This window comes from Mobula birostris, chromosome 3, assembly GCF_030028105.1.
Source record: "Mobula birostris isolate sMobBir1 chromosome 3, sMobBir1.hap1, whole genome shotgun sequence".
Classification (NCBI taxonomy): domain Eukaryota; kingdom Metazoa; phylum Chordata; class Chondrichthyes; order Myliobatiformes; family Myliobatidae; genus Mobula; species Mobula birostris.
The window spans coordinates 165,862,288-165,879,327 of NC_092372.1; the positions used below are offsets into that span (position 1 = coordinate 165,862,288).

Below are 17,040 nucleotides of genomic sequence, written 5' to 3' on the forward strand. Positions count from 1 at the left end.
TTTATATGATTATGGGAGCCATAGATAGAGTAGACACTGTATCTTTTTCCCAGGGTTAAAATGTTTAATACCAGAGGGCATGCATTTAAGGTGTGAGGGGATAGTTTCAAAGCAGATGTGAGGGCTAAGTTTTTTACATAGTGATGGATGACTGGAATGTGATGGCAGATGCTAATACAGTAGGGACTTTTAAGACGTTTAGGCAGACCCATGAGTGTGAGGAAAATGGAAGGAAATGGTCATTGTGTATGCAGAAGAGATTAGTTCAGTTGGCCATTTGATTACTAATTTACTTGTTTCAGTACAACATTGTGGATGGTAGACCTGTTCCTGTGCAATACTGTTCGATATGCTCTTGCTATTCACCAAGAATTGGTAATAATAGCACTTGTATTAGCTACATATGCTGTGTAGGTAAGTTTTCTGAATCAACTTATTCATTTTAAATGACACAAGTTCTTTTGAAAGCTATTATTATCCAACAGCTCACAGCAGTAATCACTAGGTTTGTAAGCTCAGCACTGCGGTAGTCGATCGTGCCTGCCTCTGTGTTACGGATGGCCAATATAACTTCTCTGTGGACTGACACAATACACTTTCACGTGCCCCCTTGCAATATGATCATCTGGTTGCACTCTGAAAGTTAATTCTCACCCACCCACCCCCCACCCATCTTCCCACTACCAATATCTATCCTACCGGTTATCACCTTGAAACTACAAACATAAACTTGCAATAAAAGTACATTAAGAGAAGTTTATTGGATAGGATATTTTCTCAGCAACTCAGATTTCTGGGCTTTCAGCATGAAATAGCAGATTATGATCTGTCTCATCGGCTGTTCAGATAAATCTGCTTCCAAATCTAGCTGCCTATTTAAAATCAGCAGGTGCAACACCACTCAAAGCTGAACGAATGTTTGATGTATTATATGAATCTCAAGACAAAATAAGCTTCCCCTTTTTCTCCACGATCGATCTGCAGCTTTTACACAGTTGACTACGCCTTCCCCCAATGCCATTCCATGCTTCCTGCTTCCATCTTTCCTTATCATATTGCAGTCAGACAACCACCTAGAATTTCATCTCTTCCAATGCCCACTCTTTTACCTTTGGTGATTCACAAGAACCTGTCCTTCACCTTTTCTTGCTTCTCCTTTATGATGTGCACAGGAATTAATCACGCAGTAGATACTGTGATCATTGGAAAATCCCATTAAAGCATCGATCTTGGATCTTCCCACCCAAGGGAAGTCTTGGATCTAAATCTTAGAACTTCCACCTAAGCACACTTTCACAAGAAGGATTGCAGCAGTTAGAGAAGGCAGTTCCCCATGATTTTCTCAATGCAAGTTATGGATGGGCAAGAAGAAACACTGGAGTCTTTCTGACTAGCTCCTCTCTTGTCCAGCAGTGGAAATATTCTCCAGCTAATTGTAGGGAAGGCTGATGCCATTGTCCTCAATCCTCATTATAAGCTCCACCCCTTGGACATTAGCTCCACCTGTTGCTCACTCTCCCTGATATCTGTCTGAAACTGGACCAGATTCTGCACATATTTGCTGCCATGATTGACCCAAGAGGATTTGGAATATATGTCCACATCATTACTAACATTGTCTACTTCCACCTCTCTCTGGCTTTTTCTTTGCCTCATCTGATCTGCAGGAAGCCACTTATAGGCCTTGGTTACTTCTTTATTGTTCCAGTTGTCTAGATCAATCTGGAATATCCTGATAGAACAACCATTTCATACCAGGAATTAGCCTGGATAGCCACCTTTGGACTGTCTCCAATGCTAATTGTTCCTTTTTAGCTAAGGGTGCCAAAACAGTGCCCAGTACTCGAAACCTTTGGAATAATAACCGGGTTTGATGTTTGCTGACTTAACTACAACGGCACCTGTGTTCTGACACTTTTCAGTTTATATGCAAGAACACCTGGATAACTCAACATTTCATCCATTTGCTTTCTTGTTCCATGTATATAATAATCGGCCAAAATACATACTTTGTGGCTTGATTTGAGTTTATTTTTGTTAACATTCCGGTGAAGCGCTCTGAGATGCTTTGCTGTATTAAAGAATTAAAGCACGGTAGCAAGTTATGACCCTGAGAGTCGTAAGTAAATCTTCCACTTAGAGTCTGAATTTTCACCCTTCTGCAAATTCCAGTGCAGATTGGATTCGAGCAAGTCTTAAGCTCAGTCATCAGACCAACCTGCTTATCAGTTTCCAAAGAGCAGCAAATGCTGGAAATTTGAAATTTGAAAAAAATATGCCAGAAATATTCAGCAGGTCAGGCAGATATGTCAAATCAATAGTATAACAATTTGGAAAAGTAATTAGATGAGTTGTAAGTTGAAGAGAACGAGGTATGGAGAAAAGAGAGCATGTTACAATTCTACAGGTCATTGTGAAAAGACTCTTGGAATGTTGTTGCAGTTCTGGGTGTCCAGCTATAGGAAGAATGCCATCAATTTACAAAGGGTACAGAAAAGATTCACAAGGATGTTACTGAGACTGAAGTCTAAAACTTTGATAAACTTCTAGAGATATGTGTTGGAGAGTATATTAACTGGCTGCATCACAGCCTGGTGTGGAAGCACCAATGCCCTTGAATGGAAAATCCTACAGAAAGTAGTGCATACGGGCCCAGCCCATCACATATAAAGACATCCCCACCACTGAGCACACCTACACGAAACATTGTCACAGGAAAGCTGCATCCAATCAACAGGGACCCCCACCACCCAGGTCACACTGTCTTCTCACTGCTGCAAACAGGAAGAACAGACAGGAGCCTCAGGACTCACACCACCAGGTTCAGGAATAGTTATTACCCCTCAATCATCAGGCTCTTGAACTAGGGGGATTAACGTCACTCAACTTCACTTCATCATTGAAATGTTTCCATTGCCTATGGCCCATCGCTTTCAAGGACTCTTCATCTCATGTTTGGATACACGAGAGCACAAAGAATAAAGATCTGTAATGTTTTGTGTCTTTGATAATAAATTTATATTGAACTTTGAATTTTGAAGCCTAAGCTGAACAGAGATGGCCAAGATCCGAAGTATTATTAAACCCAACCTTGGAGATTCGTTATTCTCACTCTGAGTTGGGTTTGAATCAATTAAAAATAGACATCAGACATTGTGACATTCCTCAGAGAGGATATGTTTGCACCATTTTCAGTTGGTGTAATTCCGTGCAATATGAATGCTGGTTTGCAAAACAACAAAATGTCCATTTAGAAAATGAGAATTCTCATTTCCCTGTTTTGATAAAGATTAAAGCCTCCGAGGCTGTAAGAGAAGAGATTTATCCAGGCATGCCCAAAACATTCCCTTAAACAGGACTTTAAAGTTCCAGCACAGCCAGGAGCCAAGCAATGTAAACAATCTTTGTCTGGCTGGCACTCAAACCACAGCTATGATGTGAGTGCTGCAGTTGCTGTGTAAATGCATCAAGTCATCTACTTGCTCTGTTACTTCTGTTTCTGCTCAGGAAAAATCCCATTCCCTCCCTCCCATCTGCAGTTGCCACCTGACTTTCTGGCTTCTAACATTGAGGGAGGGAGGAGGTGTCGGGTGTGAGGTGTTTTCAAATTGCTAGCATCTGCAGTTCTTTATTGAATTTTGTTTGGCTCAGTACATAGAATAGGTCAGATTTCTGGAGGTGAATCCTCATGTTAAGATGGCACTACCAAACGTGTGTGACAGCTTGCTGGTAGTTAATAAGCTAAGAAATCTGACTAAAAACATCACTAAAAATTAACCTTTTCTGTAATCGATTGTGTTAAATTATGGCATCAAACAGTGAAGGGGCAAGTGATGGTGAGGTAAGTTTGGGAGATTTTGTGTTGCAGCATCGTTGCATGTGGAGTTCTGATTCCTGTACAGCTGACCCGGGAGCAAGGTTGGATTTCTCTGGGCATCGAAAGGAGAGGACAGAGCCTTGACAGAGGAGGTTCGGTGCCCGTGTAACTGTACCAGGTGCGAGGTTGGGACACTCTGGCACCAAGCTGATGTGAAGGGCTTGAGAGTAACTTCGAGTTGGGCAATGGAATCTGGGCGCAGAGTGAGTCGCTGGGCAGTGTAGTCCAGGCCCGGAGCCTTTCACTGCAGCCAGGTCCTAGTGTGAGGTACAATATGCTTTTTAGATGCTTCAAACACCTGCCCAGATCAGAGACAAGAGCCGATTTCACTTGCTCGCTCCTCTCTCCAGCACGTCAGAAGATCATCTCCGTGATACCAAGGCTATGAAGACCGCCTTGTCTGCTTGCTCCATGCTGCTCATATGATGATCTAATGAGCAAGGCTTTGGGGCTACTCCAGACTGCTCTGGGGTTTGGATCTTAGGACTCAGTTTTGGTTTGGAATGCTGTTCTTTGCTTCATCTACGTTTGTATTGACTTGCTTTTTATTTTTCTTTTGCAATTGAATATTACTCTTTTATTTTTATTTTTGTTCTTTTTTTCTTTAATTGTGTTCTTTCAGATTTCTTGCTTTGTGGCTACCCGTGAGCAAGCAAATCTCAAGTTGGTATAATTTATACAGTCTTTGATAATAAATGTACTTGAATCTTAAGCTTGAAGTAGGAATAGGATATGTAGACTTGAATTTGACAGCAAATTAGAGATGGTAGCCTTCCTTCAATAATTACTAATGGACTTTACAAGTGCCATGTGCTTTCAAACCTTTTGCTGTAGATATAGTTATTCACATATGTAACTTAGATTCATATAGGAGCTATTAATAAAACCAAGCAAAACGATATTGTTTTTACAGGATCTCTTCTGATAGAAATGATTTGTGTTATTCAATTGAAAGAATAACATAATGAAAAGATTTGATGTAGACTGATGCTTATTTCATTTTTTATTCTTACTGCAGTTTGTTCAGGAATTGAAAACAAGCTCACGATGCTGTCAAATGTGCATGACCATTACAACAACCTTCGTCGGACTTACAACGCTTGTGAGGTAGTGATGGGAAATCTGGAAATAACATTCCTGCAGCCGTATCATGACGTGTCCTTCCTTGAAGTAAGAGCCCTCATTTATGGTTTTCACTTTCGAAGTTGAGAGCAGCCATTTATTTCAGCAGTTTGTTTCATAGAATTTATTTATCCTTGTCCATGTGTAATTTACTCATTCTATCTCATTTTTATTTCCACTTCGACACCCTGGCTAGCTAGGTCACCCTGCCACTCCCGTCCATCCATCTTGATCAGTCATTCCCACCACCTGTTCTCTGTACACCCACTCTGCCTCAGTGCTCTCTTTTCCTACCACCACCACCATCACCACCCCACTTCCCTTCCATTGCTCCCACTGTTTGTTTGCCACCTGATCTACCAAGCTGTCCAGCATTTTTTGGTAGATTCGGTGGTTTCAAATTGCTGGCATCTACAGTCTTTTGTATTTCAATTGCAGGTGAATTCTCATACTTATTGTTATAAATAGTTTCATTCCATGTTTTAATGAATTATCAAACATAAAAGAAGGAAAATGCTAATCCATTTTGCAATTTCATGATGTTTCACAACCTATCAGGTAACTGTGGTAGTTGAGGCATTCAGTTTGAATGCTAGGGTATGCATCACTAAGGTAACACCTTTGAAACTCATGAATGAATTATCTGTTTTCATCATCAAGGATAACTATTGGTTAAGATTCCAGGCAATTTTTCCTGGCCGCCTCTTTGTACAGCTTAATAGGATGTCTTGCCTCGCTTGAAAAGATTGTGATGTGAGGATTGAAACAGTGATTTTTCTGACAGCCCAGGTTATTAGTATAAGGCATTATCTTAAGTGTCAAAAGAATTTTTTTTCGTAAATTGCCTTAACTGAAATTATTTAGTAAATACTTTTCATCAGATGAAGTAACCAAACTGGATTTCTTTGGTTACTGCAACTTATAAAATGTGACAAGATATGTAAGCATAGAACAATATACAACTCTAGCCCATACCCAATTATTCAGTGAGCCCTTTCAGCTAATTTTTATTGTTCCGTAGCTGAGTGTGGTCGACTTAGCCCTGAATGTGTTGGAGATCCTTAGCGGTCCAGGCAGTATCTGTGAAGAGGGAAACAGTTATCTTCTCAGTCCTCAGTGCCAAATGTTCTCTGAATATGCTGTGGGCTAAAATGGCTTTCACACTAGCTGCTGTCATACAAGTTATTGTGCGTGTGGTTCTATATATGATCAATTTGCTTCTTGTTCAACTAAGTTTACAGTCCAATACAGCTGGTCATCTTCTAATTCATTTTAGACTATTATATTGTATGATAAACAGTTTTGAAATTTAAATGCATCTTGTCCATAGAGTTGGCCTTGTCTGCAAGACAAGTCTACTTAATTTTTTTGCTCACTTTTTTCATATGGTTGAGAGCAGTGGTTGCTAAACTAATTTTGGATTAGTGGCCCCCGTCCCCTCCACTTGGGTCCCAGATCACATCCCTAGCATTCCGCTCTCACTTACCGGCTATTACATAAAAGCTTTAAAGAATTTTAATTTACAGTACTTGGTGAATGAAAACAGGAACTGCAAGTTCAAAACAGTGACAAACAATTTAAAAATTATTCACATCTATATGGATCTACAACTAAAATTATTTCTTTAATTACAAAATTAACAATTTAAATCAGCAATTTTAGAGCATACATAAGGGGTCCAACTATTTGCCACTTCGTTGCTTTTTCACCTTTCAATGAGATGGATGTGCTTGGTGCAGCGATGTCAGCTTCTCAACATCAGGCTGAACGTTTCTCTGAAGGAGTCTCAGATGCCCACATTCAGTCATTTGCAGTCTGTTTCGTTGCTTTGAAAGAAGTTGGGAGACTGCACTGAAACGGAGCTTCACTGTTGGAAAGGCAACAAAGGAGTGTGCTGACTTTTTTCCACAGTGAAGGGCAGCATTCAGAGATTTCTTCCAGCAGCCAGAAGTCTTTATAGTTGTGTTTTTGGTTTTTATTTATTTTCTTTGAACCTTGGCTCAGAGCTTTGACCAGCGGTCAATCCAGACATCGAAGTTTGGAGAGGAAGGGGCTTCAGTCAGATCCACTGTCCGAGAATAAAAGGCAGGAGCTCATTGCGGCAACGTAATAGAGCTTTGATCAGCAACTAATTGGCGTTTGGGATTGATTGGTTAGAGCAAATTAAAGGAAGGCAGGGTCAAGCTCAGTGACCGTTGTCTCGGTGGACAGAGTCAGACTGGTGATCTTAAGGCTTTAGCTCTTCCAGGCTTCAGTGAAAAGAGGCTTCACTCAGAGAAAGCAAAGGAAAGAAAAGCTCAAGTATTTTCCTTCTCTTTATATCTGCTCATCTAGGTAGAGATGACAGACAGGATCTCTAGTGTCCCTGATGACTACAACCGTGAAAAGTGCATCCAGCTGCAGCCTCTAACAAACCGCGTTTGAAAAAGTCGGAGCTGGAAATGGATGAACTCGGCATCATACAGGAAACTGAAGGGTTGATAGGACATGTAGAGAGGTAGTTAGACCCAAGGTGCAGGACACAGGAAACTGGGTGACAGTCAGGAAGGGGAAAGGCATTAAAGAGCCAATGCAGAGTATCTTTGTGGCCATCCCCCTCAACAACAGGTATATCACTTTGGATACTGTTAGGAGGGATAACCTTACAGAGGAAAGTCACAGTGGTCAGGTCTCTGGCACAGGGTCTGCCTCTGTGACCCAGAAGGGAAAGAGGGGGGAAGAGCAGGCATGCCGTGGTGATCGGGAACTTGTTAGTTAGGGGAACAGACAGGAGGTTCTGTGGGTGAGAACGAGATTCCCGGATGGTATGTTGCCTCCCGGGTGCCAGGGCCCGGGATATCTCGGATCGAGTCGTCAGCATTCTCAAGTGGGAGGCGGAACATCCAGGTGTGGTGGTCCATGTAGGTGCCAGTGACATGGGTAGGATGAGTGACAAGATTCTGAATAGGGAGTTAGGTGCTAAGTTAAAAGGCCAGACCTCCAGGGTTGGAATTGATGGGCTTGTTGCAAGGTTTGCAGAGGATATGAGGATATTTTCTGGGGTAAGTAGTTTTGAGGAAGTAGAGAGGCTACAGAAGGACTTAGACAGAGTAGAAAAATGGGCAAAGAAATGGCAGATGGAATACAGTGTCAGAAAGTGTATGGTTATGCACTTTGGTAGAAGAAATGAAAGGGTTGACTATTTTCTAAATGGAGAGAAAATATAAAAATAGGAGGTACAAAGGGACTTAGAAATCCTTGTGCACGATTCCCTAAAGGTTAATTTGCAGGTTGAGTCTGCAGTGAGGAAGGCAAATGCAATGTTACCATTTATTTCAAGAAGGCTAGCATATAAAAGCAAGGATGTAATGCTGAAATTTATAAAGCACTGTTGAGGCCTCGCTTGGACTGTTATGAGCAGGTCTGGGCCCCTTATTTTAAAAAGGATTTGCTGAAAATGGAGACGATTCAAAGGAGGTTCATGAAAATGACTCCAGGAAATGGCTTGTCATATGAACAATGTTTGATGCCTCTGGGCCTGTATTCACCAGAATTCAGAAGAATAAGGGATGATCGCATTGAAACCTGTGGTGCATAGTTCCCTGAAGGTGGAATCTCATGTGGATAGGGTGGTGAAGAAAGCTTTTGGTATGCTGGCCTTTATAAATCAGAGCATTGAGTATAGAGGTTGGGATGTAATGTTGAAATTGTACAAGGCATTGGTGAGGCCAAATTTGGAGTATTGTGTACAGTTTTGGTCACTGAATTATAGGAAAGATGTCAACAAAATAGAGAGAGTACAGAGAAAGTTTACTAGAATGTTACCTAGGTTTCATCACCTAAGTTACAGAGAAAGGTTGAACAAGTTGGGTCTTTATTCTTTGGAACATAGAAGGTTGAGGGGGGACTTGATAGAGGTATTTAAAATTATGAGGGGGATAGATAGAGTTGACATGGATAGGCTTTTTCCATTGAGAGTGGACAACGAGGACATGAGTTGAGAGTTAGAGGGCAAAAGTTTAGGGGTAACATGAGGGGGAACTTCTTTATTCAGAGAGTGGTAGCTGTGTGGAACGAGCTTCCAGCTGAAGTGGTTGAGGCAGGTTCGATGTCATTTAAAGTTAAATTAGACAGCTATATGGACAGGAAAAGAATGGAGGGTTATGGGCTGAGTGCAGGTCGGTGGGACTAGGTGAGATTAAGAGTTTGGCACAGACTAGAAGGGCCGAGATGGCCTGTTTCCGTGCTGTAATTGTTATATGGTTATATGGTTAAACCTATCGAATGGTGAAAGACCTTGATAGAGTGAATGTGGAGACGATGTTTCCTATGGTGGGAGAGTCTAAGACCAGAGGGCACAACCTCAAAATAGAAGAACATGCTTTTACAAACATTTGTAGAATGGAGATGAGGAATTTCTTTAGCCAAAGAGTGGTGAATCTATGGAATTCTTTGCCACAGGCAGCTGTGGAAGCCAGGTGTTTATGTATATTTAAGACAGAGGTTGATAGATTCTTGATTGGTTAGGGCATGTAGGGATATAGTGAGAAGGCAGGAGATCAGGGCTGAGAGGAAAATTGGATCAGCCACGATAAAATGGTGGAGCAGAGTCGATGGGTCAAAGAACCTAATTCTGCTCCTCTGTATTAAGGTCTTATCGTCTTAAAATCATTTCATAGCAAGATCCGTACTTCATCCACCATTCGTGTCAATTCTTCATTACAATGTTCCAGAATGGATTTCTTACCCAATCTGGAAATTGTATCGAGAGAAGATCCTGAAATCTCTCTGATCTGCCTGGATGCAGCTCATCCAGGTGGGCACAGTATAATTTCATCCTATGTTCTTTCTCTTCCAACTCAGAGAGGCTCAAAAATTGGAAAAGGTCAACAATACACTTAAATAGGGATAATTTGGACAGAAATGTGGAGACTGGTTTGACTTCGATCAGATTCACTTAATTTTCTTACAATTGATGGTTGATGTCATTAAACTTTGTGAATAATTCTGACATATAAGCAATGTCATGCCTCATATTCCTGGGTTGATTACTGAATGAAGCATTCAAGTCTTTGAAGAATTTTACTACAGTTTCAAAAAGTGTATATAAGTGTTTCAGCCATTTTTGTTTTGAGAGCCATTTGACTTCTGTGTGCAACAGCAAGTGTTCAAACTGTACATTATTCTCAAAACAAAGCTCTAGATAGATTGATGGATATTTTATTGATCCCAAAGGAAATTACAGCGTCACAGTAGTATTACAAGTGCACAGATATACAAATATTGGAAGAGATGTAAGAAGGAATCAAAAAAAGTTACCTCAAACAGTCTAGTAGGAGGGGGTCATCACTTCCCTGGCTATAGGTTGACTCATTATAGAGCCTAATGGCGGAAGGTAAGAATGACCTCATATAGTGCTCTTCGGAGCAGCACGGTTGTCTTAGTCTATTTCAACCAAGGTTGCGTGCAGAGGGTGAGAAACATTGTCCAGAATTGCCAGAATTTTCCATAGGGTCCTTTGTTCTACTGCAACCTCCAGTGTGTCCAGTTTGACAACTATAGCAGAGTCAGCCTTTCTAATCAGTTAATTGAGCCTGTTAACATCACCCGTGTTGATGCCGTTGCTCCAGCACACCACCGCATAGAGGATTGTACTGGCGACAACACACTGATGAATATGTGAAGGAGAGGCCTGCGTACTCCTAAGGACCTCAGTCTCCTCAGGAAGTAGAGGCGACTCTGGCCCTTCTTGTACACAGCCTCTGTGTTGGTGCTCCACTCAAGTCTGTCATCCAGATGTTCCCATAGGTACTTGTAGGTCCTCACCACATCCACGTCCTTACCATCAATAGTAGCGGAGCAGTGCAGACAGCGTCTCTAGAAACAGTCAATTATTGATTTTATTTACCGCTGTGATAATGGTATTTAATAATTTATGCAGCTCATCACTTGGGTATTTTGCAACAAGGTGTTGTCTGTGAATTATACAGTGAATGGTAATTATGTGAGTTACAGCTTTTTTCAAGAAAGTAATAACCCCACAGTGGTGTCTTGTCATTGGTGCCCCATCTGTTGCGCTAGCGAGAATGTCTTTCTCTTCGAAAAATTGTTCAACAATCCGAAATATTGACTCCCCTTTCGTATCTGTTTTGAATCACCTTGCAAATAACAACAGTTGAACCATGTTTTCATCTTTCATGAAGCAAAGATAGCCAAGAAGCAATGTTTCATTGCCTGGTAAAGTTGACTCATCGAACTGCAGAGCAAATTCTGTTGTCAAAAGTATGTTACACAATGTATCTCCCACACTCTCAGACATTCCATCATCTTTGAACAGAGTTGTCGCTGAGTGGAATCGCTTTAATTATTTGCTCTGGTGACTTGTGCAAAATCATACTCAGAACCTTCCTTAGTGCTGGCAGGATTAGTTCTTCTCCAGTTTTATGGGGCTTTCCAGAATTAACAATGAACAATGTAATGTTGTATGAAGCAAACAAACCATTGCACTTCTGTTGTGGAGTGCTGTTTTGAAGTGTTTTTTTCATTTCTGAAAGTTTTCAAAAATTGACAGAAAATAAGCCAAGTTCTTGTTTGTTTTATTAGAGTGCATTCTCTTCAAATGTTCAAGGACCCTGAACAGTTTCATTGCCTCATTTGAAAAAAACTTTTTTCACACAACATACACATTGGCTATTGTTAGTCACTTGGTGCTGGTATAAACCCATAACCATATAACAACCATATAACAATTACAACACGGAAACAGGCCATCTCGGCCTGTCTAGTCCATGCCAAACTCCTACTCTCACCTAGTCCCACCGACCTGCAGTCGGTCCATAACCCTCCATTCCCTTCCTGTCCATATATCTATCCAAATTAACTTTAAACAACAACATCGAACCTGCCTCAACCACTTCTGCTGGAAGCTCGTTCCACACAGCCACCACTCTCTGAGTAAAGAAGTTCCCCCTCATGTTACCCCTAAACTTTTGCCCTTTAACTCTCAACTCATGTCCTCTTGTTTGACTCTCCCCCATTCTCAATGGAAAAAGCCTATCCGCGTCAACTCTATCAATCCCCCTCATAATTTTAAATACCTCTATCAAGATACTTCAGATACTCCAGACTATACTGCCCACAGTTTTTCGTTTGGTCTGCTTCTGCCATTTTCATTGTGGATGAATGATTACAGTCAGTCATCCATTGTTTAAGCCAAACCTCAAGCATTGTGTTCAATAAAGGGGAAAGACATCATAGCTCAGGCAAAACCTAACTCTCTGCCTGAAGGTACGTAAAGTGAGGCAGTCATATCTCGGTTGGGTCATAGGCTAGAGTGTGATCAACACCATTCAAAAGACCAGATTCTGAACTTCACCCAGTAGAATTCCATACCCTAATTCACAAGATTCGCATCACTGCGTGATAAGCGTATGGAAGTCGTATTAGATAACACTGTACTATTGTAGTGAAAGCAATAATGTGCAGACCAAGCCCAGAAATAATAAGCAACACACATAAAAGTTGCTGGTGAACGCAGCAGGCCAGGCAGCATCTCTAGGAAGAGGTGCAGTCGACGTTTCAGGCCGAGACCCTTCGTCAGGACTAACTGAAGGAAGAGAGAGTAAGGGATTTGAAAGTTGGAGGGGGAGGGGGAGATCCAAAATGATAGGAGAAGACAGGAGGGGGAGGGATGGAGCCAAGAGCTGGACAGGTGATAGGCAAAAGGGATGCGAGGGGATCATGGGACAGGAGATCCGGGAAGAAAGACAAGGGGCGGGGGGACCCGGAGGATGGGCAAGGGGTATATTCAGAGGGACAGAGGGAGAAAAAGGAGAGCGAGAGAAAGAATGTGTGTATAAAAATAAGTAACAGATGGGGTACGAGGGGGAGGTGGGGCACTAGCGGAAGTTAGAGAAGTCGATGTTCATGCCATCAGGTTGGAGGCTACCCAGACGGAATATAAGGTGTTGTTCCTCCAACCTGAGTGTGGCTTCATCTTTACAGTAGAGGAGGCCGTGGATAGACATGTCAGAATGGGAATGGAATGTGGAATTAAAATGTGTGGCCACTGGGAGATCCTGCTTTCTCTGGCGGACAGAGCGTAGATGTTCAGCAAAGCGGTCTCCCAGTCTGCGTCAGGTCTCGCCAATATATAAAAGGCCACATCGGGAGCACCGGACGCAGTATATCACCCCAGCCGACTCACAGGTGAAGAGTTGCCTCACCTGGAAGGACTGTTTGGGGCCCTGAATGGTGGTAAGGGAGGAAGTGTAATGGCATGTGTAGCACTTGTTCCGCTTACACGGATTAAGTGTCAGGAGGGAGATCAGTGGGGAGGGATGGGGGGGATGAATGGACAAGGGAGTTGTGTAGGGAGCGATCCCTGCAGAATGCCGGGGGGGGGGGGGGATGATGTGCTTAGTGGTGGGATCCCGTTGGAGGTGGCGGAAGTTATGGAGAATAATATGTTGGATCCTCTCGTATCCCTTTTCCCTATCACCTGTCCAGCTCTTGGCTCCATCCCTCCCCCCTCCTGTCTTCTCCTATCATTTTGGATCTTCCCCTCCCCCTCCAACTTTCAAATCCCTTACTCACTCTTCCTTCAGTTAGTCCTGACGAAGGGTCTCAGCCTGAAACGTCGACTGCACCTCTTCCTAGAGATGCTGCCTGGCCTGCTGCGTTCACCAGCAACTTTTATGTGTGTTGCTTGAATTTCCAGCATCTGCAGAATTCCTGTTGTTTCCGGAAATAACAAGATTTCTTCAGATTTTTTGCTCTCACTCCATCCTCCCGCCACCCCCCTAGGAATAGGGTTTCCCTGATCCTCACCTACCACCCCGCCAGCCTCCGGGTCCAACATATTATTCTCCGTAACTTCCGCCACCTCCAACGGGATCCCACCACTAAGCACATCTTTCCCTCCCCCCCTCTCTCTGCATTCCGCAGGGATCGCTCCCTACACAACTCCCTTGTCCATTCGTCCCCCCCATCCCTCCCCACTGATCTCCCTCCTGGCACTTATCCGTGTAAGCGGAACAAGTGCTACACATGCCCTTACACTTCCTCCCTTACCACCATTTAAGGCCCCAAACAGTCCTTCCAGGTGAGGCAACACTTCACCTGTGAGTCGGCTGGGGTGATATACTGCGTCCGGTGCTCCCGATGTGGCCTTTTATATATTGGCGAGACCCGACGCAGTCTGGGAGACCGCTTTGCTGAACATCTACGCTCTGTCCGCCAGAGAAAGCAGGATCTCCCAGTGGCCACACATTTTAATTCCACATCCCATTCCAATTCTGACATGTCTATCCACGGCCTCCTGTACTGTAAAGATGAAGCCACACTCAGGTTGGAGGAACAACACCTTATATTCCGTCTGGGTAGCCTCCAACCTGATGGCATGAACATCGACTTCTCTAACTTCCGCTAATGCCCCACCTCCCCCTCGTACCCCATTTGTTACTTATTTTTATGCACACATTCTTTCTCTCGCTCTCCTTTTTCTCCCTCTGTCCCTCTGAATATACCTCTTGCCCATCCTCTGGGTCCCCCCCCCCTTGTCTTTCTTCCCGGACCTTCTGTCCCATGATCCTCTCGTATTCCCTTTTGCCTATCACCTGTCCAGCTCTTGGCTCTATCCCTCCCCCTCCTGTCTTCTCCTATCATTTTGGATCTCCCCCTCCCCCTCCAACTTTCAAATCCCTTACTCACTCTTCCTTCAGTTAGTCCTGACGAAGGGTCTCGGCCTGAAACGTCGACTGTACCTCTTCCTACAGATGCTGCCTGGCCTGCTGTGTTCACCAGCAACTTTGATGTGTGTTGCTTGAATTTCCAGCATCAGCAGAATTCCTGTTGTTTAAGATTTCTTCAGTCCAGATTTCTCATGGTATGCCAGCTACAGAAGGGTCGCATTGCTTTTCAACAACTATAATGTGCTTCAAGCAAAGTCTAAGGAGACGCTTGTGTTGGCAAGAGAAGAGGTGATTACTTGATCATTGTAATCAATTATGAGGCACTGAAGATCAAATGCTTAAAATAAACAATTCATTTCCTAAATTAAGCCTGTAATCCCTCAGCTGCCCCCCCTTGCTACCGAGCACTCTCTCTCCCCCCCGCCCCACCATCACCTTTATCTTTATAGAATATAGAGACTCCCAGCACCCCCAGGGAGTCGATATCACCCACTTTTGGAACTACTGGTCCAGAGGCAAATTCATGTAGAATAAATGTTATTGAATATGTTTGGCTGTCTGTGATGCCTGTGCCTGAAATGTTTACAATTTTACTATTCCCTTCTTCCCTTGCATGGAAAATAGGGTGAGGTTATTTTTATATTTAAGAAATTGCAAATGTTATAACTCTGTTTGCCTGTTATAGCTCACTTCCTCAGTTTCTAAACTTCTTTGTCTCTGTTTTGATGTTCACCCCAGATGATAATGTTGCATCTTAAAAAAAGCTTACTTTCCTTATGAAGACAATGCAAATCAGTGGTCAAGGGACATGACACACAATCACTGTTAAAAGTATTACAATTTCGCTTTTATGTGCAAGTTATAACATGGAAAATTATTGTAAAAATGTAATACACTTATTGAAGGCTTAACGTTTGCCTTGGAAATGTCACGCCTTAAACAGCCCCTGAACTTTTTACTGAGTCTTGCAACAATGCACTTCTAAGAAAGATAACTACATACAGCTTCATGTGAATGTAGTGTTGATCACTATTTAATTTCCTTGTAATCACTTCTGCATTAAAAAAAAACAGTAACCAGTAATTCAAGTTTGACAACATAACTAATACTGGAAAGTATTCTTATAAATAAACTTCAAATTAAGATTGGGCTAGCCTAGTTTGTGTTCACAAGCTGATGCATTTTCAACTAAGTTCCTGATTTCCCTGGGGTCTTTTTTCCTTCTTGCTCTGTTGTGGCTCAATTTGGATGATCTGTCATCTGATCCCCTTGCTCTTTGGTTCATGATTCCACTCCATATCAATTTCACATTGCAGGTTGTACTCTAACATTGCAATGATTGCAATTGACGTTCAATATTTTAGCTCCAGTTAGCATATTTAAGTTTGCTGACAACATCACTGTTGTCAAAATCAAAGGTGGTGATGAATTGGCATATAGGAGGGAGATTGAAAGTCTGGTTGAATGAGGCCACCAAAACAGTCCCTCACTCAATGTCAGCAAAGCCAAAGAGCTGATTATTCACTACAGGAGAAAGAATCCAGCCCCCCTTAGGTGATTGGAGGTGGAGAGGATGAGCAATTTTACAAACCCCATTTCCAAAAAAGTTGGGATATTTTCCAAAATGCAGTAAAAACAGAAATCTGTGATATGTTAATTCACGTGAACCTTTATTTAACTGACAAAAGTACAAAGAAAGATTTTCAATAGTTTTACTGACCAACTTAATTGTATTTTGTAAACATACACAAATTTAGAATTTGATGGCTGCAACACACTCAGCAAAAGTTGGGACAGAGGCATGTTTACCATTGTGTTCCATCACCTTTCCTTTTAATAACACTTTTTAATCATTTTGGAACTGACGATACTAATTGTAGTAAATTTGCAATTGGAAATTTTGTCCATTTTTGCTCGATATAAGACTTCAGCTGCTCAACAGTCCATGCTCTCCGTTGTCTGATTCTCCTGTTCATGATGCGCCATACATTTTCAATAGGAGATAGATCTGGACTGGAAGCTGGCCAGTCAAGCACACACACTCTGCGTCTACAAAGCCACACTATGGTAGCCCGTGCAGAATGTGGTCTGGCATTGTCCTGCTGAAATAAGCATGGACGTCCCTGGAAGAGACGTCGCCTTGATGACAACATATGTCTCTCTAAAATCCTAATATACGCCTCAGAGTCAATGGTACCTTCATAAACTCACCCATGCCGTGGGCACTGATGCACCCCCATACCAGATGCTGGCTTTTGCACCTTTTGCTGATAACAATCTGAATGGTCGTTTTCATCTTTGGCACGGAGAACTTGACGCCCGTTTTTTCCGAAAACTAGCTGAAATGTGGACTCATCTGACCACAACACA

The 17,040-nt window shown here is 42.4% G+C and overlaps 1 protein-coding gene across 3 annotated transcripts in view; it reads left to right on the forward strand.

Moving 5' to 3' along the window:
- The window catches only part of egfra (epidermal growth factor receptor a (erythroblastic leukemia viral (v-erb-b) oncogene homolog, avian)), a 288,862-nt gene that overhangs the window by 161,539 nt on the left and 110,283 nt on the right, over positions 1 to 17,040 (forward strand). For all 3 annotated transcript variants that reach the window (XM_072253612.1, XM_072253613.1, XM_072253614.1), the window contains one exon: positions 4,896 to 5,047. In XM_072253612.1, the coding sequence (XP_072109713.1) occupies positions 4,896 to 5,047 (152 nt within the window). The remainder of the gene's footprint in view (positions 1 to 4,895; positions 5,048 to 17,040) is intronic.